Raw genomic sequence first — 24,722 nt, 5'->3', positions numbered from 1 at the left:
CTCTAGTAATTTTTTAATTTTTCTGTAGTCTTCCTGATATTACTTCCTACCAGATAGTTTACGTAAATGTGTACAAGCATTTACTATAAATGTAATTGAACTGTATATTGTATTTGTGTATATATGTATGTATGCATATACCATGTGCGTGTGTATATTATATGTATAAAAATGCTTTCTTTCTTAGCTGTCTTCTTGCCACCCTTACAGTCTGTATGTTGTGTACGTAAAGCTACTACTGGCTGTGACAGTTCTGATTGCATGGAGTCTGTGGGGTGAGCCTTGAATGCTTTGGTGAATGAACGTTTTGGTGTCAAATCTTTGTAAGCTCTTCATGTGACTGCTGAGTTGCAGTGTGCACTTTGTTCTCTCAGGCATGGCACAATCCACAAACAAATTGATTTTAAAAAATAAGATTTCACGCAACCCAGAAGATGTTACAACAAATCGATCAGCCAAGAACATACAAAGGTACATCAGTTTATATACTAACAAAAGAAACAAATCATTTCTGTGGCGTAGGGCTCTTAGGTCATATGACAATGTTTTATTGAGGTAAGAGTAAAATGGAATAAATTTATGCATGGGCATGGATTATATCTCCGAATCCCCGTGGAAAGTTCTTATGTACAAATGTATTCTAAGAATTATTTTTTGCAATGTATTTAGATGTCACATTTGAGAATGGGAGAACTTTCTGTAGCAGATAGTTGTCAAACTTGATGCAGCTGTGAAATACAGAACTAATTAAATGATATCATTACCCAAATCCAAGTAATTATAAGTAATATGATATAAGTCATTAAACATTCATTGTTCCACTTACCAGTTGGAATGGCATTACATGAATGTTCACTGCTCTGGATCCGGACCCTTGCTGTAAGTGAGCAGCTCTGTCCATGCTGTCCTTTCCTTCCCTTCAGGGTTGTTGTCTTTGCCACAATAGATTCAGCTGTATCAAGTGTCAGAAAACAGCCAGGATATGGGTCCAGCTTCCAGAATGTAGTGCTTTTTTCCTTCTTACTGAAATACTGCAATTTGTTGGGACAGATTTGAAAAATTACATATTTTCCTGGCAAAATATTTACTTTTCAAGACTTTTTCTATTGTAACTATGGGGTGAATGCAAGCATTTATCTAGCTAGCATTTGTTCTTGAATAGACATGTAAGGAGAAATGAAGGAAAAATGGAGATTATCTCAAATTTTTTGCAGGAGCTTTATTATTCTCATCAGCTTCTGGCCATCAGAAAGTTGCTTGTTCTCAGATACTGCACATAATGAGTATGAATATTAGATCATAACCATATCTGAAAGCTCTTTCCATATTCCCCTGTCTATGCTCAAATAATAAGGGTGAGGGAGTGCAAAGTAGGTTTTTAAAGGACGGCAAAATTAAGTGCTTGGGATTTTGGCTTGACTTAAGCACAGGCACTGAGCAGAAGAATAACATTTTCACTCTTACAGATATCCTTCAGGTGTCAGTTCTGCAGAATCCTGGTTTTATTACATCAATCACAAGCAGCTTAAGGCTTCCAAAAACATAGTCACAGACAGATGTTGAGCCTGTCTGGGGATTAGAAATATCCTCTTCCATTAAGTATAAATTAACTTAATCACCAGGTATGAAAGATAAGCAGCATAAACATCATTCCCTGAAGCTTTCATTAAAATTAAAATTCTATTTAAAACTAGGCTTGTATTTTCTATGACTTGATCCCCCCTTCAAAGAGATTATATCTGCTGTAAATTTTTACAGTGACAGAGTGACAGAAATTAATGTATTGGGGGCAGTGATGTTCTCTATAATTTAACTTCTGCTTCTAGTCGTCTTTTAGAAGGAGAGATGATTGGCTTATTTTTAAATAATAATTGGTCTCTAGTCTCTGAAAAAATTAGAAGGCAATAAAACTGCCTAGCACCCAGTTGCTGCAAAATGAAAGCAAAGCCACATGACTGAACAGCAGTGTAATCATCACTAGTGTTATTTTGTGTATGTAGAATTCAACTGCTTAAATAGGAGGATTACTACTCATAAAATGCATTTGCACAGCTGCTTTCTGCTCCATTGGATGACAGGGTAAAGCTCCTTTTCTACCTTAGCATAATTGTGACTGCTTTCTAAGAATAATTTTCATATGGGAAAAAATACCTTGGGGCCTAGGGTTGTGTTTTTTTTTTTTTTTTAAACTGTTCTACAGTAAGACACTTGGTGGTCTAATTCAATGTTGGGTTCAATATCTTATCAGGCTTTACAACTGGTGTGTCTTTGCTATGTCCTGCTATATAGTATTTTTAAGGCACACTTTTCTAAAGAAACAAAGGAAACTCTGGAGAAATAATGGGATATGTGAGTACCTTAAAAGCAAATAGTAAACACAGATAAATCTATTAGGAATAATGAAAGCTACTGCTCCCACAAAAATATAAAATACTGGGGACTATACTTAATGATTTTTGTTCTACGGTGGTTTTTTTGGTACAGTGGAACAAGTCCTTCCATGCAGGTTTTGCATTGCTTGTGCGTTATTTCATTATAGTAGTGCCGTATTTCCTGCAGTACTCAAATAGGTGACAGGGAATAGCATAAGCATTCAAAATGGCTATTACATTAAAAGCAGCAAATCTTTAGATAATACTGACTGATATTACCATTGTTCTTAAAATGAGAAAGCTAGAACTAAAGAATCTCAATAATGGAGAAATAATTTTTTTCAGCATATTGAATGTGACAATCCTCAAAAGCAATTTCTTCCCTTAGAGTGCTACAGAATTAAAAACAGGTCAAGTGCCACTATGAGACCCCCTTAAATATTTATCCCAGGTATCTGTTTTGCATCTCTAAAGGATGCCTCTTGTCTCTGAAGGATGGTGTGCTGCTTTACGGCTTCCTTTCATCACCTCGCAAGGTCAGAGTTTAACCAAACCAGACTCATCAGTGTCACTGGTTGGCTAGCAGGTTTCAAACAGTTCAGTAGACTGGGGCTTAGTTTAAAATGGCAGGGGAATTAACTCAGCCTTTCTGACTTTGCATTTGCATAATAGCCTACTTGCAAACTTAAACATCTCTCTTCATACGTGTTTCTTTTTAAAGCACATTTGAAAACAAGCCCTGGCTGAGCCAGAAGATGCTAAGATCACAAGCACCTACATGTATATTGTCTAAAACATTCCATCGATACTGGAACAAATCCTCACATGCTCATCAGGGCAGATAAAATCCACTCCAAACTATGGACAATTCTTCAAATAACCAAATGACCCAGCTTCTGTACTGCTGAGCTTCCTCTGTATCAGTGGTTTCTCTGGCTGGCTTGTCTTTGGAAGTTTCCGTGGTGTGTTGTCAAGGGAAGGATGTAAATCTCTCGTCCCCTATGCCCTGGTATTTTGGGGATGGCTGTAATGGTGTTAGTTGTGCCCACGCTGTGAGTGTTCTATGAAAGCTTGTTTCTGGTACGGAGTTCTGTTACGGGAAGCTTTTATTTCTGTAGCCTACAAGGGTACACAGTGGGATGTTGAATGATGATAACTACGAGAGGACAGAAGTGACTGTGTCTGTGTAAGCCAAAATGGGAAAGTCGAACACAGTGAGGCTTTGCTCCATCTCATATTAGAAATTCTGAGCAGTGCAGGATGCAACCAGGTGCTCTGTACAGCTACACTGAAAGGTAAGTGATAGGCTTTGAATATACAGCTGCAGGAAGCATATCATGATGTGCCTTGGCCTCATAGTCAACAAACTGCGTTTCCTTCTGGACACGATGTGTAGGACAGCACATGAGCTTGTTTTAAGTTTGATGTAGAGGCTCCAGTCTGCTCTGTGTATGCTATGGAAACGTTCAGAATGTTCTCATCCATCACTTTGTATCCCCAGTGCAGAGCAAGTCATTTTCCACACTAGGTTTTTGCATCTTGGAAACTCTCAATAACTATGGGTGAAGAAGACAAACTTCAACAGTCTCCAGTTTTTGTTCAAAATCTATTTAATCTTTAATGAGAAATGTTCGTTTTCATAATGAATCTACCCAGTCTGACGAGGCAGCAAAGCATCCTTCTCAGAAAGGGGACTGAATGTCTGTGGACCTTATGGAGTATGATACATGGTAGACAAACAACGCTCACGGGACAGAAAGTGGAAAGCCTGTAACTAGGAGATGCTGTGAAAGAGACACTTTGATTATGGTGATGGACTGCAGGGCATTCAGTTGAAGTTTAAGAATCAGGTAGGTTGTTCTGTTTTTATTAAGCGAATGGTAAGACTGTGGAGTACATCTTGAATTTATCCTTGGATTTAGGAACAAAATTAGTGTGCTCCGTTTCTTTCACCACTCCAGAGTGAATGCAGATTTGGCCTTGATAAAGGTGCAGGCAACACTAGACACAGTCCTGCTTCCAAACAAGGTTAAAATTAGGTGATTTGACTGCTTTATTTCTTTAATCAAGATACAGATGGTTCTTCTGTAAAGAGAGATGGAAATTCTGACTACTGTCAGCACTCTTCCTGCTTCCGGAAGACATATCTGCTTCTTTTTAAATGGATACTATATGATGTCAAGATAGCTGACTGCCAACAAAACAGTGATTATCAATCTTTATTTTTTATTATGATTGATTCTGCTTTCTGGAAGGTGGACTTTTGACTGCTGTTGCTCTGATTGCCTCAAAGCATTCTTAAAGCATTGAATAAGCCATTTAAAAGCAGTAATGTTTCTAACAACCTCTAAAACCCTACTCTTTTGGGGTTTAATATTCTTTTAATATTTTTTCTTTACGGGATTATTATTTTGAAAAGAGAGAATATTAATGCTACTGAAACTATTTTGTGAAAGAATGGGTAGAAGATGAATATGCACTGTTTCTTCGAATGAAACTAGCAAGTGGGTGGTTCAAAACAAAAGATGCTGATTTTTCACACAACGTGCAGTCAAACTGAAACTTCTGCTGTTGCGTACTATGAGTGCTAGAAGTCTCTCTGTGCTAGTAAAAGTAATCGGATTAGTTCATAAAAGAAAGTTCATGAGTGGTTGATAATACAAAGACATTGTTCTGGCTTTGAATTACTGTTTCCTAAATGATTTACCTGTATGAACGCACACAGACATCCATGCATGTACCCTCCAGTAGCGCACATGTACCTATTTCTTGGGAGGTCTGTATACTGCAGTGATAAATGGATGGATAGATAGATTTGTCATGCAAAATCTTGTGTGCTTTTAACTTTAACGTAGTCCTTGCTTTGAGAATAGAGGCTCAGCTGAGGGAATAATTATAGCTTTAGAATACAGAACATACTATTTTCTTCAATTAGGTAAGTGGTTGTCAGCTGATTAAAAAAAAAAAAGCTTAACTTTTATTTCTAGCAATGCCCTAAATGTTAAACATATCAAGTGAGCATTCTTAGAAACATTAATATTCCAATTCTTTTTACCTAATTTTACTCTGAACCGCACAGCTAAATTTTCTATACAAGGATACAAAATGGTGTGAACGTTGAAGCCTTTGATTAGTGGTTGCAAATTTGTTTGTCCCTTAGCAACTTGTATTTACATAAAGATTAAGGCTGGTCAGAATGAAAGGGATAGGACATAGATGGAGAAAACATTAATAAGTTAGTACTCATGTATAAAAGATAAGTAGTCTTAGATGTTTCCTTAAGCTTTATTAAAATTGAATTTATTTTTTTAAAGATGCAGTTAATATTTTTCCATGGTTGATCATTTCTAAAGAGAGGTCTGTCATGAGCTGCAGAATTAGAAAAATTAATGTATTGAGGTCAGACATTAGTATGTAAATTAAGCTTTGCTTTTATTCCATATGGCACCAGAAGCATTACCTTATAGTTGACCTTTCATTCATTTAGCCTGACTCAGCTGTGTCAGTCAAAACAATTAATTCTGAGGAGCAACTTTAAAGTGCAGGGCTCAGCTTTCTTCTGCTCCCCTTGCCTGTTGGAAAGCCCATGAGAAAGGAGCTGATGGAGAAAGTCTCTGCAAGTTTCCCTTCCTAGAGATTCATTTCAGCAATTTGGAGTTTCTAACCCCTTCCCCAAAACTCCACTGCAGCACTTGTCCACAAACATTTTGCAAGGTTTTTAGGGAGAGTAGAGCAAAGCATGAGAACCTTGTGTGTTGTACAGGGACTCCCGAGATGGAGTCCCAAGTGACATAGGAAGTAAGATGCTGCTTGGAATTCATGTTCTGGAGTAAGAAAGAACAGGATGGTAAGTATTGCATAAAAGTTTTTTAGTGACTTGAAGTGTTCTGTATATTACAAAAATGGTAATTCTAATTTGCCATATGACTGAATTAACAATAGAAACAGAGGTGAAAATCCCTCATAAATTTTCACTCCTGTAGTACTTTGGGCTGTATTTCTGCTTCTTGTAGCTGTACTGACAGTGCTTACACCCGTCTTTAATTGGGTGACCCTTGGGGAGTTATGTCATCCAGCTTACCCTTATGGTGTGTAGATGGCAGATGGCACCTGAAATACAGAAGAAAATGTAATGGTGCATTGCAACAGAGTGTAATTTATCTTAGCACTAGGGCAAAAAATATGTCATGCACTGTTCCCTTGCAAAAATGTGCAGATCACAGTAAAACTCTGTTTTTATGGATCCTGAGTCTAGCTGTAATATACCTAGCTAGGCAGTTTTTCTTAATTAGTTGAAACCACACAGAGATTGGGTGCATACAACTATGCTGAAGAGATACACAGAAAATAAAATTTTATTGAAGTATTACCTGTGGAAGCAGTGGAGAGTTACACTCTGAACGCAGTGTGAATGCCTGTAGTTACGGTGAAACTGCACCTTAACTGCACTGTTACAGGGAAACTGGTTTTGAGTTTTTATCCCTGATCTCAAAGGAAGCTGTAGGTTCTTCCCTTCCTTTCTGTGGAGGAAGAAAATAAATTCTAGGTGGCAGTTTAGATCTTCTGCTCTATATTGAACAATATTCTTGACTAGAATAGAGTTTTTTTTCTATGAACAGAAACAGTTTTCTATTACCATAATGCATATCAAACATTTAATAATTTGTCTCTCTCCTTTCTAACAAAGAATTTCCATTTCTCCTACACCAGGGAGATAGGATCTTCCATATTTTTTCCACCACTTAATACCTTCCTATATGTAACAGCAACCAAACAGAACTGGGTGACAGACCTACTTTCCCATGATTTGGGAAGAAACAGAAACCATTATTTTTGCTATTTATTTTTGGTTTAGGTACTGGATGGTATTTTAAAAGCAGAATGTTGAAAATAGTCTGAGAAGGGAAACTTAACTGATAATGTATCAGTTTATTTGGAGCAGGACCAGCGATAAATAGTGGACTTTTTTACAAAGAGAGTTTATTATTAATAGAAATGTCCAGATTAAGGGGACTCACCGTGATGATCCAAGAGATTCCTTTCATGCCTTGGTTCCCAGGAGTAGATAGATGTCTTTACAGATATTCTCACTGCCTCTCTACATATTAGCTATTCCACAAAATGCAGCTGACTATCTTGGACAGAAATCTGAAAGAAGACCCTGAGAAAGACAAACCTGCGTACTCTAAACAGATTGTGCATCCTTGAAATTCATAGAGATATCCTTCAGGTGTCAGGGCAAAGGTGAAACTGATTTGAGGAATTGAAGCAAAGACTATTCCCTGAATTTTTATCACAATTAAGGTATAAGTAAAATCATCAGAAGCGTGTAGATCGCCTAGTTGCCATTGTGGAGGTGGGCTGGCTTACACTCACTCCTGAAAAGTGAACGTGTGCTCTCGAGTGCTGAAATAATATCCTAACGCGTCTTATTGTCAGCTCTCCAGATATCTGTGTGGTTCAAAGCATTTCCTCCAAATTCACACAGATTGCTGTGGCTGACTTTGACTTTCAAAATATTCAGTAGAAAGGTAGCCTGTTGATGAGAAGCCTTGATTACTTGCAGAGGAGAACAGATATTTGGATCGGACATCTAACAGGAGATACGGCTGGTCTGTGACAGAAACAGGAGAAAAGAACTGGAACACAAGATGAGAGGTTTGGGCTATCTGTACAGGAATACGATTTGATCGGCCCCCTTGGTGTAATAAAAAATGTTAGTAGTGAAAGCCAGCAGTAGATCAAACAGATTTTCTGATGCTCAAAAAGCCATTTGGTATTGGTTTAGGAGCTCTTTAGAGCTAACAGTCTAATTCTATTTCAACGTTTCTAAATCCAAAATACTACTGCGTTTACCATTAGAAAGCTTTCAGGATTTTTCTGAACAGCAACACATGACTACAGTTCTGCAGAGGCTTAATTAAATGAGAGTTATGGTACAAACAATGTAACCTTCTACATGGCTTCACACTTGGTCATGTCCTAGTTCATCTGGATGAAGTTTGGAATTTTTAAATTTGCGAACAGACCTCGTAGGATTAAAAATAGAAGACAGCATAATTATTTTCTTGGCTGTACATACTCTGCCTCGTTTGGCCTCCAGAAGGTACTTGATGGCAGTGAAATCACTGTCCAATCTCATGTGAAGCAGAATGAAATTAGGAATTCATATTTTAATCTTTAATGACAAATGTTACGTTATCTTTCTACTTTGCTGTTTGCAGCAGAGGAATGTTATTAAAGCATGGCCTCAGTTTTTTTTTAAAGACTTTTTAAAATCTTTCATTTATCAAAAAATTACTGTTACTCAACATTGGTGAAAACCAGTGTGATTACAAAACAAGTACCATTATTTGAATATTTTTTAACAGTATTGCTGTTACCAGAAGAGAACTCCCTGAAATGCAGCGTGACAGTCCCCCAGAGCAGCAATGGCTTAGCGCTTAAAATTACACAAACACCAAAAGAGGCTGAACACAGATGCTTTTCACAAAGAACTGTTGCGGCCTCATCTTTGCAGTTCATCTAAACAAACCTAGAGGTGGCATGTGCTGCAGGGAGAAGTTTCCTGCGTGGTTCGGTGCCGAGCAGCCACAGCTGGGCTCGCAGCCTGCAGGTGGTGCAGCTGAGGGCGAGCTGCTGTCATCTGTAGGTGTCAATGAGCAAGTTCAAAGCCCAGATTCTATGAGAGCTCAAAATTTGGCTCCAGAAGTGGCTTTTAGACATTAGATATCACAGCATAATTCACACTTTCTTTGCAGTCCTTACTTTTTTCCTTTGTGTTAATGTTGCCATACATTTATTTTCATTATGCCTCTCACTGGAAGTTAAAAGTATTACTTTGAAGTATTCTAGACTGAAAGAAGACAGCGTGTCAATGGATTAATGCCTTTCAGGGAAACTTAGGAGAAAGGAGGCTAAAAATCCCACGGGGATATTTGGTATGGATGACTGACTACGGGTTGGCTGGAAGTGGGCTAAGGAAAGCTGCTGCCTTTTAGAATGAGAGTTGGAAGGTACAGATTTGCTGTAGATTTGACTTGATAATTTTTAAAGTACTGTGGGTGGATAATAACTATGTTGATTGTTATTCTCCGTTGGAACAGAACTTTATGAAGGACACCCAATCTGTTCAGGAACACAAAAGATCAATGTAGGAAAAGCACTAATTTTTAAATATGTAGTGTGAATTATATTCCTAATGATTGTACTTAGAAAAACGACGGGAAGGAAAATGAAAACCTGTGGATACTTAGCGGGTGCAGCTATCAGCAGCTATCAGACTTTCTGAGCTTATGACAGTAGCAATCTTCAATTTTATTTAGGTGTGTCAAAAGCAGAAAAAATGTAAAAATGTCATGCTGAATAAACATGATATTCATTTCTTAATCTTTGTCTCAACCAGCTTTATTTAGAGAATTTGGCAACAACAATGAAGATGAAATAATATATTTTGACAGTATTCACAGAGGATTTGTAAAAAAAAAAAATAAAATAAAATAATGGGATTGCCCAGAAATTGTCTTCGGACTTGTGGCTGTATGCGTTTATGTGAACTGTATCACTTCTGAATATACTGATAGAATTTCTTCTTTGCAAACATATCTTAATGTGCTTTTTGTTCCTCACTTATCAGGGAGCATAGGAGCTTCTAAACATTATTGGAAAATAAGTTTAAAAACAGCATTGGATTATTATGATCTCTAAGTATTTCCCATTAAATGCTCCATGAAATTTCATGTAACTTGCTTTTTAAACTAAATTAGTTTGCTGGTAGTAACAACAAATAAATAAATGCAGAAAGACAACTATTGAATCTCGCAAGGGTAAGGTTAACATAAGATACAATTATTTTATGCTACAGATCTCAGACTTCAGAGCATGTGTCAGAAACAAAAGATGAGCTACTGGATGCAGGACCAGCAGACGGACTGGAATATGATACCAGCAAAACTACAGAGGCAGGCCTGCCTTCCCTTTGTCTCAAGCAGGTGTTTCCAAAGTATGCTAAGCAGTTCAATTATCTGCGACTTGTGGACAAAGTGGCTGCGTTGTTTATCCGATTTCTTGGTGTAAAAGGGACGACAAAGTTGGGGCCAACAGGTTTCCGAACATTTATAAGGTTAGTAATATGTCCTCTTTAGGAATGGAATGAGGTGTAGCACGGAAGTTAGAAACTCAGAGCCCTACTAGGAAGCAGTACTGGTACTGCTACTACTGATTATTTTCAGTTTTGTTGGATAAAAATAGGCCTTAACAGCTTTACGCTTTTAGCTGGTAGATGTAGTAATAGTTTTTAAAGGAACTTTTCCCCTTAAGTTTCATTGAAACATTGCATATTAAAAATAATATAAAACACTATATATACTTCCAAATTCCCCAAATGCCTGACCTATGATTGTGTCTAGTAGAAATGTGGGTCTTTGTTCGACAGCAGATCAGTAGTACTTTGAGAGACAGTATTTGCAGTCCTTGTCAGCATGTCATGCTTCTAGTAAACCCCAGGAATACAATTGTGAAAAAGTGACAATTGAAATTGGGTCACTTGAGATCTGATTTTGCTAGCTGTGGGGCCACAGCTCTCTGCCCCAGGCCAAAGTAAAGGATTTCCAAGTGCCAGTGCAATGCATTGTGCACTAAGGATTTGCATTATTAAATTGCAACTTGCCGTTGCAAGGAACTCAATTTGTTTTTTTTTTCCCACAAACTTTAATTTTTTTCATTCTTTTTTTTTTATGGATGAATCTGTTCTTGTCATGGTACAAATATCTCATGTTCTGCTTCCATTGACAGTGACAAAATAAATAAGCAGCAGATGTAGTCTTAAAATATAGATTCTGTTTCTGTGCAGATGCATTTAGTATTCAGGAATGAATATAAACAGTTTGATTTATACAAATTACAGATATATAGAAAAATACTGAAGGCATCTGCTCTATCTACAGACCAGTGCAGGATGTTTTCCAGTTCTATATTTTCTATTGTTTGGTCCGGCCTTAACTTGGCACTTGTCAGATGAGCACAGTATAAATGCCAACGTTTTCTTTTAATAATATTAAAATAAATTGTCATATCATAATGAATACTCTTTGCAGTTTCCTCATGCATGTTAACTTAAACTTCTTAATATTAGCCAATATTCTTCTTTATTTTCCCCCAGAGGATCTACGTCAGTTGTCTGGCCTCTTTCTGAAATGCTGTCTTTACTGCTCCTTTCAGAAAGAAGATTGTTTCTGAGATGTGTTCTGTTTCACTTTTCAAGAATGAAATGGCACACAAATGTGATTTTGTGTGTATGTGAAAATGTGTGGGCAAGTGGGTTGCAAAGGTTATCACTCAAACTTTTGCTAAACAAAATCTGCCCCCCCCTTCAATGATTTATTCATTCATTCAAAAAAAAAAAAAAAAAGAGAGAAATATGTAATGTGGCTCTAATATTTTTTTAAAGTTATTTTTATTTTTGGACTATCTAGGCCACATCTGAGCTCTCTTCTGTTTTAAATAAGCTCTGCTTAGGCTACTAAAAATTAGGATTCTTTTAAATTATCTTTTTTTTTTTTTTTTCTGGCTAGAACTTTTGGCCAGCTCTTTGGCATGTGCACTGGTTCCATCCAGGCTGCCAGACATCTGGAAATCCTGGACAGATGGCTAATTCTCATCTACTGATCAACAATATACTGTGGGCTTAGACCACACAAGTCAGATCTCCCACATGTGCTTATCACCAAATGCATCCAGAGATGCTGCGGTTCTCTGTGCACTGCTCAGTAACGCATAGGATAAATCTGTTCAGTGTTCAGACAGGAAGAAATGATTCTGTGCCTGAAAGCTTTCCTCCAACCCTTTCCAAACAGGATCAGTCCGTCAAACAGAGTATTTCTCTGTGCAAACTCTGCTTTATGCAGATTGTCTGTGCAGGTTTGTGTTGGGTTTTACCATGTACCAATTAACTCCATTCTGCTATGGCCTCAGAAAGCATAGTAGCAACAGCCTCAGAGAAAGCTGTGTTTAACAGGTGGTCAAGTCTTATTTCTTATTTAAATATTCAGAACTTTTTGCTTGCTTGTTGCAAAACCAAGATAGACGAGTTAATCTGTAATCTGACCTGCTGCCTTTTGTTGCTAGATATTGACATGAGATTGAATGTGCAGATGGGATTTAGATGTGTGCCTCCAACTGGACTGCTCATCCTGTCCAGAGCCGTTTCTTGGCAAATATGGCACTGACATGATTCGAACAGACAGCAGGGCTAGTTGCGTGTGTGAGATGTTCTGCAGATGGAAAACACAGGGCCTTTCCCATTTCAGATATATACACCTAATGAACATTGGTTTGTTTGGCATCTGCTATTTGTCTGTATGTTCTGTGTGACTTTGTATGACTGCGTATGTTACAACGGGTGTGTATGTATGACACAAGTAAAATTTTCTTCCTGTGTTCTCTCCATTGCTCTTGCACAAATTTTTCTACCTCGGAAGTTTGGAAGTAAGCAGACTTATTTTTTTTGTTGTTCATTTTAACAGAAACTGCAAACTGAGTAACAGCAATTTTTCAATGGCTTCAGTAGATATCTTATACATTGATATCACGAGAAGGTGGAACAGCATGGGAATCGATCACAGAGAATCAGGTAATGCTATTTTGTATTTGAAGATTCTGGAAGCTTTTTTTGTAGCTTTAGTAGCTCAAGCACACCCCAAACTTTAGTAAAGGATAATGGGAACAAGGCATGTAAATCTGAGGCACGTACATGTACAACAAATTGTTCTATTTAGTTCTATGACAGTTTACCTTCATCGATAGAATAGATGTTGGTTTTCAGTTTATTTATTGGAACAAATCTTCTGCAAATCTTCTCCCTTCATATGCTTGCAGTTTTGCATGCATAATTCTTGTTGCTGTTTGCAGAGGAGCATTTAAAAACACTCCCAGTGGAACCTCCAACTTAATTACAGTGTAAGAAGATATGTTTGTATTAGAGTAGCTTACATGGTCTAGCAAAAAATCAAACAAACAAAAAGCTGTGCAGGAGCTAGAAATAAATATGCTTAACTTCATTTTGATTTAATTCTGTTCTCCAAACCAGTTACTATGGGGACAAAGAAAACTACCCATAATACTTTCCAGAGAGTTTCCCCCTGCCCAACTGTATATTCCTTTTTTTTTTTTTTTCCATTTGCATTGTCCTTGTGATGGCTCAGGGAAGGACAATAGGTTTCTGCACAAACTCCCACAGTGCTCAGCTATTAAATTGGCTCTTAGTAAAGAAGAATAGCAGCACATTCTCCTACAAGCACCCCTTGTTGAAAATTGTGCTCCTGTTTGTTCTTACAGGAGCATTAGTCACTTAAGTCACTTGTAAGCATTTTTGCATCTAATGTGGGTTGTAGGACTCGATGTAAATGTACTCAGAATGGCTGAAGGGCTTCTATAGGGAACTTACTCTAATGGAGATTCACTTGTCCTTGGGCTTCTTCCTCCTTTCAGTTGGTCAGAGGCACTTTCTGCAGGAAGTTCCAGGTTTGTACCACAGTGTGACACTTGGAGTGTCCTTTCCATTGAGCAACCTCAGGGGGAGACGTTATAGATCAGGCATCTAATATATTTATTTTTTTACTTCTCCATTATGAAAAGGCATTTAAACTAAAATATATGTTAGTCATGAACAGCAGCTGTGGGAAGCTGTTTAATGAACTGTCTTCAGTTTACCTGTACGCACAGTAGAGTTCATCCCCTTTCACTTCTTGGGCTTATCAGACAGATTTTTCATAAATTCCTTTCAAAGGAAAACAACTAATTGAAATGTCAGTGGTTTCTTCTTTTGTGAGTTTGGCTCTTATCTTCTGCTCTCAGTAAAGGGCAGGCGTTCTTGGATGTAATTAGTTTCCCCTCAGTGAGAAATGGTTATAATAGCATTGGATCCACCCTGATAACCCTTGGGCCCTAGAACTGACTTTGTACGTGCAGATCAGCGAGATAACTTCCAATGTGAGTATTTGCACTGGTGAAGTTTAGAAAATATTTCTCACAACAAAGACCTCATCAAATCTAATTTTTGTAAATGTTTGAATATATACTTTTGTCCTAAGTGGTAGCATACTATTGCTGCAGCACTACAGGACTTGGAAGTGTTGAACGCTGGGGATGATACTGGGATGCCCTACTTCCTGTTACTTAATACAAATTGCATCGCGTTTGTTTTCCTGAGGTTACTAAAGCAAATTATTTGCTCAAGAGAATAGGTGGTTACTAAACATCAACAAAGGGTTTCTTCTGTTGATTATCTTGTGGACTTAGGTTTTTAAAGTAAACATAAATGTTTCTGAAATAATACGAAGGTGTTAACATGGTAGGCAGCACTAGGGCAGCAGAGCATTGCTTGAGGGGCCCAGATTTGCTCACATCTAAAAATTCCTCGTGTTCCCCAGGTATAATAATAATCAGCCTCTGCTTTAGAAATGTGATGTGTTTTCAGTTTAAAGTCTGTTGTTTGTCCAAGACAAATTCTTCTAAATATGTTTGTAGAAGTTGGTTTTCGAGCATCTGTGTTTCAAAAAGTCATAGTCTGCATTCTGTTGTCTTTTCCTGTATTCCTAGGTTTACCTGGCTATGTACATAGCCTGGGAACCCAGCCCCTGCAAAATGTGGGAGGTTAATAACACTAATAGCGTGTTCAGTTCTTCATTCAGAAGATGAGACACTTTGGAAGGTTTCAGAATATCTACGTTCTTATTATATGTTCAGCCTTATTAGTGAAAAGCAAGGTTTGCATTTCTTGATTAAATAATTAAGAATGAAGAGAGTTTCTCTGGCTTAAGAAACCACTTTTGCATAATGCATTTTTAATAACTTTGTGAACAACTGATCCATATATTCTAGATATAATTTTGTGAGGTGTTTACAGTGAGTTGGTGAGTTTATTTGTAGTTATGAAGAAAACGTATTGAAAACAAATAAAATTAAGAAAGACTCTTAAAATTTGCTAGAAAGACAGTCAACCTCACTTTAGCAGTGAGTTACTTCCCCATCTGCTTTGGTCACATTTTTAGATCTAAGGCAGTAATCTATCAAAATAGCAGAGTTTAATGATTATTTCTTTCGTATATTAATGGTGTAAATACACCATTTAATATATAACTTAAGTTCTAAAATTGCTATTACATTTCTATATAAAATGGAATGTCTAAATTTGGCAACTCTTCAGTAGTTTTTGTAAAACATTGAATAATTTCAATTGCACTAATACAATTTTGTTGTTGTGGTTGAGAAGGGAGTTAGTGACATGTCTTTTTTGAGCAGTTTACAGCAGGGAAACAACAGCTGAAGGTTTTATGCTGCTGCTCATTGTGGCCATCAAGGTGGATTGTCAAGGTTGCATTTAAATAAGCTTGGGATAAAGAAATCTCAGTGCCGCGGGTATAAAGTAGCATGCTGGTCACAGAGCTGCAAGCTGGCGTCTTCTGAGAAACTGGTTCAAAATAGATTTTTATATAAGAAGTTGAACTTGGACATCAAGTATATAATCCTGCATTTTTTTGAATGTTAAAATAGCAGAAAAATCAGAAGGTTTCCCAGCTGAGGCTGACTTCTTGTATTTGATATCATTACTCCCTTGCATAAAATGGATCTGCAGTTCTCTCCTGCAGAAAGATCAATAGTCTCAGTGAGACACGTAATTTCTGAGTGGGGGCAGGTATGACAGTGAAATTATTTCTGTGTAAACTTATTTGAATATTTAAACATGCTTCCAAAATGTTAATGAATTTTCTGTTTGTAAGAAATAGATAAGTATTATTTTGTCTTAGTTGAATGCAGATATACTATAATAATATCCTGTAGACTCTGTGGTTATGAAGTCAGATAAGGCACAAGGAGAATAAGTAAAATAGACTTTGCAAGTGGTGGATGGAAAGAATAAATCCAGGCCTAGGATTAGCTGGGAGAAAATGGAGGCACAGTGCAGTGGGGTTGCTGTGGCTGTTTGTGTGTGGATTCCTGCACTACTTTAGGCAGGTTTGGGTCACATTAGTTTCACCAATGTGGACAAGTTTCCAGGTGCAAGTAGTATCTAGGCAGGTTTTGAGGGAACTCAGTGTTTGCATTCAGTATTTCAGTGTGGGTGTGACAGTTACGTGGTTAGCTGATAGAATAGCAAGAACAAGGCTTTCAGAAATTAACAGATTTGTTGAGTCTCAATGTTTTCTAGGTGTTAAGCACGCACACTAAACAAACAAAAAAAAACATTTCTGATGGCTTTGCTTTTGGCCCCCTTCCAGCTGTGGCCAATACAAGAGCTGCTGCCGTTGCTGTAAAACAGCAGCTTCTAACTTTTCTCATTAAATGCTTCACATGAGTGTCACTTATGAGGGAGAAAGTGTGGATGTGACTAAAGGTGTTTTCCCTGTCTGCAGCTCACCGTGACTGATAAAATAATTTACTGAGCTGGCAGCTGCTGCTTTCAGATAACCCAGCAATTCAAGCTGTTCTACAGCCAAGGCTGTAAGCAATCCAGCTGCAGTCTGAGTTGAGAGAAATTATACTTCAGAATGTAATTGTAATATTTTGAAAAGGTGCCTTTCCTGCGGCACCAATAAGCCAACATCGAGTTTAAAAAACAAAACAACAAACATTTCAATATCTCATCCTAAAATAATCTTCTAAAATATATGTTCAAACTGGGGGAGCCAGTTAAAACACAAAGCAACTGTAACTGTTCCTTGGTGCTTACGTTCTGCAAAACTGATTGTGGTCTGGCTTCTTAATTAAGAATTAAATTAGGTATTACTTCAAGGTTTTAAGTATAATAATTAGGGTTAATATGCAGCCCCTCTTTCCGTTGCCTGTGGTAATTTGTTACTGGGTTGATGTGATCAAAGAAACACCTGAAGAGCTCTGTACTTGCAGTGTATGGCTTCTGCAGGGTACTTTTGTTTGTGAAGGGGCAAAGTAGAGTTTTATTAGAGCAATTTTTTTTGGCACTGCACCACTTTCCCTTTGTACAATTGGACTATTTGGTTTTTATTCAGTTGAAATAAAAATACCTCTTGTAGAGGTCTAGGGTCTAAGGCTGATCATGGATCAGTTTAATTACACATTTTGAACCCAGTTGTTGGTGTACCTGTTTGCATCTGGATGCCAGGGTGCTGGTCAGGCTGATGTTCGTAAAAACTGCAATAACCTCAATGATAAGGAGTATCCCTTGTCTGCAACCCAGCCTGGGCATCTGCTGTACTGAAACACAAAATGAGCTCAAGTGTGAGTAACATGGAAACAAAGCTTTGTCTTTTGGCCTTTTTTTTCCCTCCTAATGAGAGTTGTGTATGGCTGCTTTTTAAATCAAATGAAGTTAACTAGCACAATTGCATGTGTTGATGTATGGCATGCATTTATTATGTTTTAAGATTGCAGTTTGCTGGTGCACACGGTATGAATCTCCTTTAAACTCCTTTTCCTTGCAGGAATGTGTTTGCAAGCCTTTGTTGAAGCTTTCTTCTACCTGGCTCAGAAAAAATACAAGTCGCTTCCTCTTCACGAGCAAGTGGCATCACTGATTGACTTCTGTGAGTATCATCTGGCTGCCCTGGACGAAAAGCGCCTGGTGTGTGGACGAGGGATTCTGGAGCGCCGAAGTGCAGTAGCTACTTCTCAGACTGAAGGACTTCAACTTACAGCAGCTGCACATAACACCCCTCCTAAAGCACAGAGCCACAGCTAGTAAATTTGCAGATTATAGAAATCATCGCTATTAGCAGTGCTATTTCACCAGGGTGGAGCAGGGAGAGACTGAGGGAACTGAGAATTAATCTCCAGGTACGTACATACTGCAGCAGAGGGAACAGGCTATTGAATTCCTTCATCCAATGGTCACAATTTGTTTATTACAGCTTTTTCTTTCTTATTTATGCTCTTCAAAAGGTCAACTGCAAGGTCCCATTCTCAAATAATGATCTTCCCTCACAATGGCTTTTTTTTTTTAAACTTCTCCATTGAACCTGCAGTACACCTCAGTGACAAACTGTGCTTTTATTCAGAGTGAAGACAAGGAACAAAAATGCAGTGGGATGATAACCACCATCATGGGATTGGTTGAACTGAGAGTCATACTCATGTCAAAGGAATTACACTATTTTGTATGCACTGAATGTATCATGAAAACCAAGAAAGAAGCTGCAGTCTCAAATAGCTCGTGTGCTTTGGAGAACTAAAACCTGGAATTGCATTTCTGGTCAGACGTCAGGCTTTTGACCCTGAAACAGTGACTTGAACTGTACTTGTTGGTATCAGTACAGATGTGCTCGTTGTCTATGGCTATGTACTTATTTTTATAGTCACTCTTAAAACACTGACATCATATTTTGGCTTCTATTTTGTACGTCTTTGCCATGACAAGTACTGTTATTTTTTTAAAGAAAAACTAAAGATGTTTATTCTTTTGCTTCCACAGAAAAAATAAGATCACACTTATTCACAGGGGAAAAAAAAAGTCAAATTTGGTTAATTAAGTGGTGCTTTTGTCTTCAGGTACTAAGCACTGCTGCTGCAAAAAGCCTTACAGTGTAAGGTGTGAGAGGTCTTCTAGGTTCCAGTGAAACCAATCCTGTCACTGACTTTAGGCTAAACTAATTGCATTCTAGGTTTGCTTTTCTTATATACTTTTTGGCTGTTTGTTATCCTATTTGGAACTGCATTAACATCTGGAGCAGATTTTTTTTTTCTTTGCACATATCTTCATATTTCCCTTAAGTAAGTACAACTCTCTACAAATTAGATCTTTATTATTTAACAGGATGTTTTGTCAAGAATGCTGGACTATACCACTGGAGCTCTTTTGGAGGAGTTCTACAGAATAGTCTTATTTTTCAAGAAATGAACTGTGAGTTCCATAATCACACTCTTCTTGGGGGTGGGGGTGGAGCAGAGACATGAGACTGGTTGTAAAGAACATGAATAACTTGGAACTTCAGGGCTGCTCAGCCAATTTTTCTTTTGATTGTCTCATATTTTATTACCATAATGTATTTCTACATAGCTTGATTTTTCTCCTCTGTTCTGTTCTTTACTGTTAATAATCTACTTGTGTTCTAGTGTTTATCACACTGTCAAAAACTCGAAGTTGTAAGATGGCACAATGCCTGGGCAGTTAGGCTTGGATTTGAGAAAATTACCTGATCTTGATGTCTAAATGTTCCAGTGGCTGGCATACCAGAAATGTTACCCGGAATACACGAAGTGTGTTGTCAATACAGAGAAAGTCCACACATTTAATGTCATAGACTAAATGCACACACAATATTGAGTGACTTTTTGCTCTAGGAAAAGTTCAGTATTTACTTTCTTGATTTTTAGGTTTAAGCAGCATGCATTTTTCCCAAGTGGCAATCGGTAGCATGGCAATACAGTGCAGAAGTCCACACATTTAATGTCACGGACTAAATGCACACACAATATTGAGTGACTTTTTGCTCTAGGAAAAGTTTAGAATTTACTTTCTTGAGTTTTAGGTTTAAGCAGCATGTGTTTTTCCCAAGTAGCATGGCAATACAATGCAGAAGACAAGCTGCGCATGCAAGAAACTAATACCTAGCATGTGCTAATAACAGATGTGGGAGTAGTTTCTTCTCTTCTTCCTCTGTAACAGAAATAAGAGTAATAGTAGACGATAGTTGTTTTTTTTTCAGTGGCTAGACAGTTTGAAACTTTGTGTTGTACATAAGAGGGTGATTGTAGACTAATGCCACTGCCCTCTGCCTTGTTTAAGTTTCATAAAGATTATTGCAGTATGAAGATAAAATGCCAAACTCCAAGGTCTGGCAGCTGTCAGAACAAATGAAGCTGAAAGGGTCATTTTTTTTTCACACTTTCATTGTAATATATTTGAAGGCATTCACAAGTTGAAAAATGGTTACTTCTCATTTTGTGACATCTGACATTTGTCTTGCAATTGGCAGTGTGTTACTAGAAAATAGCTTACAGTTGCTCTCATCTTGTGATTGATGTCCTGTAAAGACAGAGTTATAGAAGACTAAGATTTGAAATGGTATAAATGCGAATACCTTTCTTTGGAGCTTTCTACTAGTACAATCTATGCCCTAAAATATTGTGGGATTTTTTTTGCTATTATATAAGTTACCCTGATACCAGTGAATTAAAATAATTATTGTATATAATGAACACTAGCAAGATCTCGATTTTGAGATCTTATATTCTCTGGATCTAATACTGATTTTCAGTATTAGATCCAGAGAATTTACAGAGAATTAGTATTTACAGGTTGATGCAGTATACCCTATTTATTTCCAGTTTCAAGTGTGAAGGGTCCTTTGTAGAATAGATAAAATATTCAATTATCTGCCTCTAGTAACCCAGTGTTAATATATTTATATAATTGGAAAATTGAATGCCGTATTATTCTCAGGGGTGGGAGGTGGGGGGTCTTGCAGTAAAATAGGAATGTACTTCAGAGACCTCACAACAGTCACACTTCCCTTCCCTTCCATCTAATGCAATTTCCTCGCAATATTACTCAGCATCCAAAGCAATTTCACATAGCTTTTAAGTTAGCAGTCTGTGCAAACACAAGAAAATGACCAGAGATGCAGAATTCAGAATATGAATGCTAATGCACTGATAATCTGTTAATCCTGAGATAGCTTTCTAGCAGAAGAAGCAATAATGAAAGGTATGCAAGTGTTGTTTTTTAATAGTAGTTTTCTATATATTATTTTCAGAGAATAATGCGCTCACAAATGGAATACTGAATGCTATATATAAGCATTGCATACCAGTGAAATTTTTCTTGTTATCAGACACATTGGGTCTGGTATTTTCACTGGATATAAATCAAAGTAAACCACCTAAACCATCTAAAGCAGATTTGAGGCAAGTGTGTCCAGAATTTCAGTCCAGTCATTCCCCTTCCCTGCAGGCTTGGATCTAGCCCAAATACACCTTAATTCACTAGGTGACTCCTTGCTCAATGTAGATGAGTTTTTACTCTGCATGGAGCTGTTGTAGTCCCAAGTTGCTTGAAATTTTTCTTCTGCCTAAACTTGATTTGGCTCTTGAAACTGAATCGCTCTCTCTGCCTGAATCACTTTCCTTGCCATGCAGTCCTAGCTGCTTTCTTTCAAAACACAGTTGGAAAGGGAGATGTTGAGCTGTTTATAATGTCAATGCTTGCTCAGGTGTGAGACCCAAGTCCACCTGCTTCAGAGTTTGTGTTCTCAGCTGGAGCTCTCCTCCCCTTGCTCTGCAGGTGACTCCCTTTTATCTGCTCTGTGCCTCTGGTTGCATTAATCTTGTGTTCAGCCTACCATGAGGTGGTCAAAGCACCCTTCTAAGAGATAGAGGATGCAGTTTGGAAACCCACATGATGACGAGCGATCTTCTCCTCTCCCATCTGAGCCTAGCCATGCATGGTTCATTTGAAACAGGGTAGGTGCCTGCCCTCATACTGAGTGCTCTGGTCAGAAGGGGCTGGAGCCTCTGCAGAGATTTGGCGGTGCAAAAAGGGCACTGCTCCACACTGTGGGATGGGGGAGTTCTCAGGGCAGTGTCACACTGAGGCTGTAGGTAGAGACTTAGGAGGAGCAGCTGCCAGCTGGATCCTGCGTGGTCGGTGCCTCAACTGCTGCTCCTACCTGCTATGGTGTGAGCTATAAATTATTTGCAACATACCCTTCATAGGGATGTGAAGCTGTGCCCTGACCAACTTTGTGCTTGCCTGCACTCGTAGCCTCTTAGGCTTTAGAGAGGGAAAGAGCTGAATGACATCTCTGTTTAATGTTGCCAACCGAGTGACTTCTCATTCCGTGCTGACTTTTTTGTGCAGCGATTCCCTTGCACATGATTGTTCCCGTGTGTGAAACAGGAGCCTCAACACCTGCCACCATGCGGACTTCAGCGCCGGGCTGGCATTGCTAATCAGTCATTATGACAGCTCTCCGTTCCTCGCCAGCCCCGTGTCTGACCTTATTCTGATTTCTGTCTGATGGACAGTGACAATCTGCTTCTAAATATTACCTAGTTCCCTCTAATTTGTTTCCTTTTCCATCATGCTTTGCTGTGTTTCCTCCTAATTCCAAAATTCTGTTTTTCAACTTGCCTAATAAAGTGATATGGTCAATTTGGCTGAATCCAGTAGTTTAAATTTCTTTGTTGCTGTCCAATGTTTTCTGGAAGATGAGTATCTTCGTTTTGAAGGTGAATCTGTCCTGCTTCATCTTTTTGGGGTGTTATCTTGCATCAGCCTTTGCTGAGTAGATGCATCAGTTTGAGCTTTTCCATGTTGCTCGATCAGAAGATTGATCTCTGCAGCTTTATGCGATTAGTGCCAGCCCTCGAGCCTCTCCTCGCTCACTCTGCCATGGTAATAGCGGTTGCCAGTGCGTGGGCTTCCTTTCTTTGAGTTTCTTAGGTTAGAAATGTGTAATAAACTATTATTTCACCAAATCAAGCCTTTGCAGCATCCCTTGGTGGACTCCCAGAGCATCCTGACACACAGCCAGGACCACCTGCACCCTGGACTTGGGACATGGCCGGTCCTACACCGTGCTTCTCACTCTATGGGTATATTTTTATATTAATACAAAGAACTGAAAACGGCTGTAAAGCTAAACACACAGAACGCATCTACTTTTCTCCCCAGTCCATGTGCTCTGAGGAAACACTGACAGCCCCTGCCCCGTGAGGTGATCACAGGAGAGGTCCCTCAGCATTGCCTGCACCTCGCTGGGCTCCCAGCAACGCTGTGGCCGTGCTGCCAGGCCTGGTTCTGCTCCCCTCAGGACCTCACGCGGGCTGTGGCACGTGTGTGGTGGTGGCTGAGACATGGTCAGTTCTTGTGCCTGTTTTTGGTGCAGAAAATGGTGTGTAAATAGGAAATGATGTGGTGGTGTTTGTGTCTGAGCGTGTGCTGCTGCCTGATGAGGACAGGTGCTGTGAGGAGCCAAGTACCTGCACCTGTGTGCAGGGGCCCACAGGGCTTCCAGAACCTTCCTGCCCAGCACCATCCTGTGGGGGGCTTCCAGAACCTTCCTGCCCAGCACCATCCTGTGGGGGGCTTCCGGAACTTCCAGAACCTTCCAGCCCAGCACTGCCCTGTGGGGGGCTTCCAGAACTTCCAGAACCTTCCAGCCCAGCACTGCCCAGCAGCAGCGGCCCTGACCAGAGGCAGCAGTGCGGCCTCCTGCCGGTGAGTGATGGCTTCTGAGGGGGCTGAAGGGACGCTGGGGCTGAGACCTGTGGGCAGTGGGGTGAGGAGGGGCGGGGGGGGTCCTGGGGTGGGCCCGGCTGCGTGGCCTCCTTTGCTTGGATCATTTAAACCATGGAAGGATGCTTCGGTCCTGTAAGTAGGTTGGAAGTAGTAGGTTAAACAGTGCTCTGGCAGTGTAAAATCCAGCATCCCTCGGTTCATTAAGATTAATTTGTTAAGAGAAATTCCCCTGCAGCGTCCTTCCGGGGAGCTTTTTGATAATTCTGGAGTTGGCGCCTGGTGGCTGCGTTCTGCCACAGCGCTGTGTGTTACAGGGTGCTTGGTAAAAGTGGTTACCCCATGGATTTTGTGACTTTCACGCCATTTAAGCCTTTTCTGTTCAACTGCACCTACTGCAGGGGGATCCGGGGACCTGGTGCTTTGTCTGATTGACTTGAGATCTCATGGGGAATCTGTGGTGGAGCCAGGACCGGGGGCTCTTCCTGGTAACACATTTACTGCTTTCACAAGCCCTCATTATTAGGAGGACCCAGAGAGCTGCATTTTTCCCAGTGTTCATGCAGCTTCTAAGCAGCCTGAGGTGGAAGTGGTGGGAGATGGTGAAGAAATTTGAAGGAACTTTGTCTTTCTGTGCTGACAGCATCAGAGCTGTGTGTGGCTTGCATCCCGCTCTGCCACAGGCAGTTAGTTTTAACCAGTCAAAGGGCAGAGGTCGAGCTTTAGTAAACATTTCCCACCTCTTTTTCTGCAGAGAGAGATGTTCTGAAGCATGTATCCCTCGGGGGGCTAATTTGGGGTCATGACTACTGAATACAATGTCTATATTAGCACTATTTAATAATGTATACTTAATGTGTCAAAGATCCATGAGAATAGCATTTATTAGCTGGTAGGTTTGTCATTGAATGAAGTAGGTCACTTCCATGACAATTGTTACTGTATTTGGGCAATGACAAAGAGGCAGATTGCAGGCAGCCCCCCTGGTTTCTGACACTCTCCAGCTCCGTGAGCTTGCAGCGGTGCTGCCGTGCAGTTTGTTAGCTGGAAACAGGGAGGCAAGGTTGAAGCAATTGGCACATCTGTTCCTTGTTGTGCCCTTTTCCACCTCTGATGTCCGTCTTGTGCAGAAGTTGATC

The 24,722-nt window shown here is 39.3% G+C and overlaps 1 protein-coding gene across 1 annotated transcript in view; it reads left to right on the top strand.

Moving 5' to 3' along the window:
* The window catches only part of TTLL11 (tubulin tyrosine ligase like 11), a 46,687-nt gene extending 24,180 nt beyond the window's left edge, over nucleotides 1-22,507 (top strand). Inside the window, 6 exon segments of the mRNA XM_068656657.1 lie at nucleotides 10,237-10,494; nucleotides 12,896-13,002; nucleotides 17,831-18,054; nucleotides 18,056-18,118; nucleotides 18,120-18,182; nucleotides 19,159-22,507. Of these exon segments, the coding sequence (XP_068512758.1) occupies nucleotides 10,237-10,494; nucleotides 12,896-13,002; nucleotides 17,831-18,054; nucleotides 18,056-18,118; nucleotides 18,120-18,182; nucleotides 19,159-19,242 (799 nt within the window). The 3' untranslated portion in view covers nucleotides 19,243-22,507.
* The last annotated feature ends 2,215 nt before the right edge of the window (nucleotides 22,508-24,722 follow it).

This window comes from Anas acuta, chromosome 20 (assembly GCF_963932015.1).
Source record: "Anas acuta chromosome 20, bAnaAcu1.1, whole genome shotgun sequence".
In the NCBI taxonomy this organism is placed as follows: Eukaryota; Metazoa; Chordata; class Aves; order Anseriformes; family Anatidae; genus Anas; species Anas acuta.
Note: the sequence above shows the minus strand (reverse complement) of the source record. Positions and strands in the feature narration are given on the sequence as shown.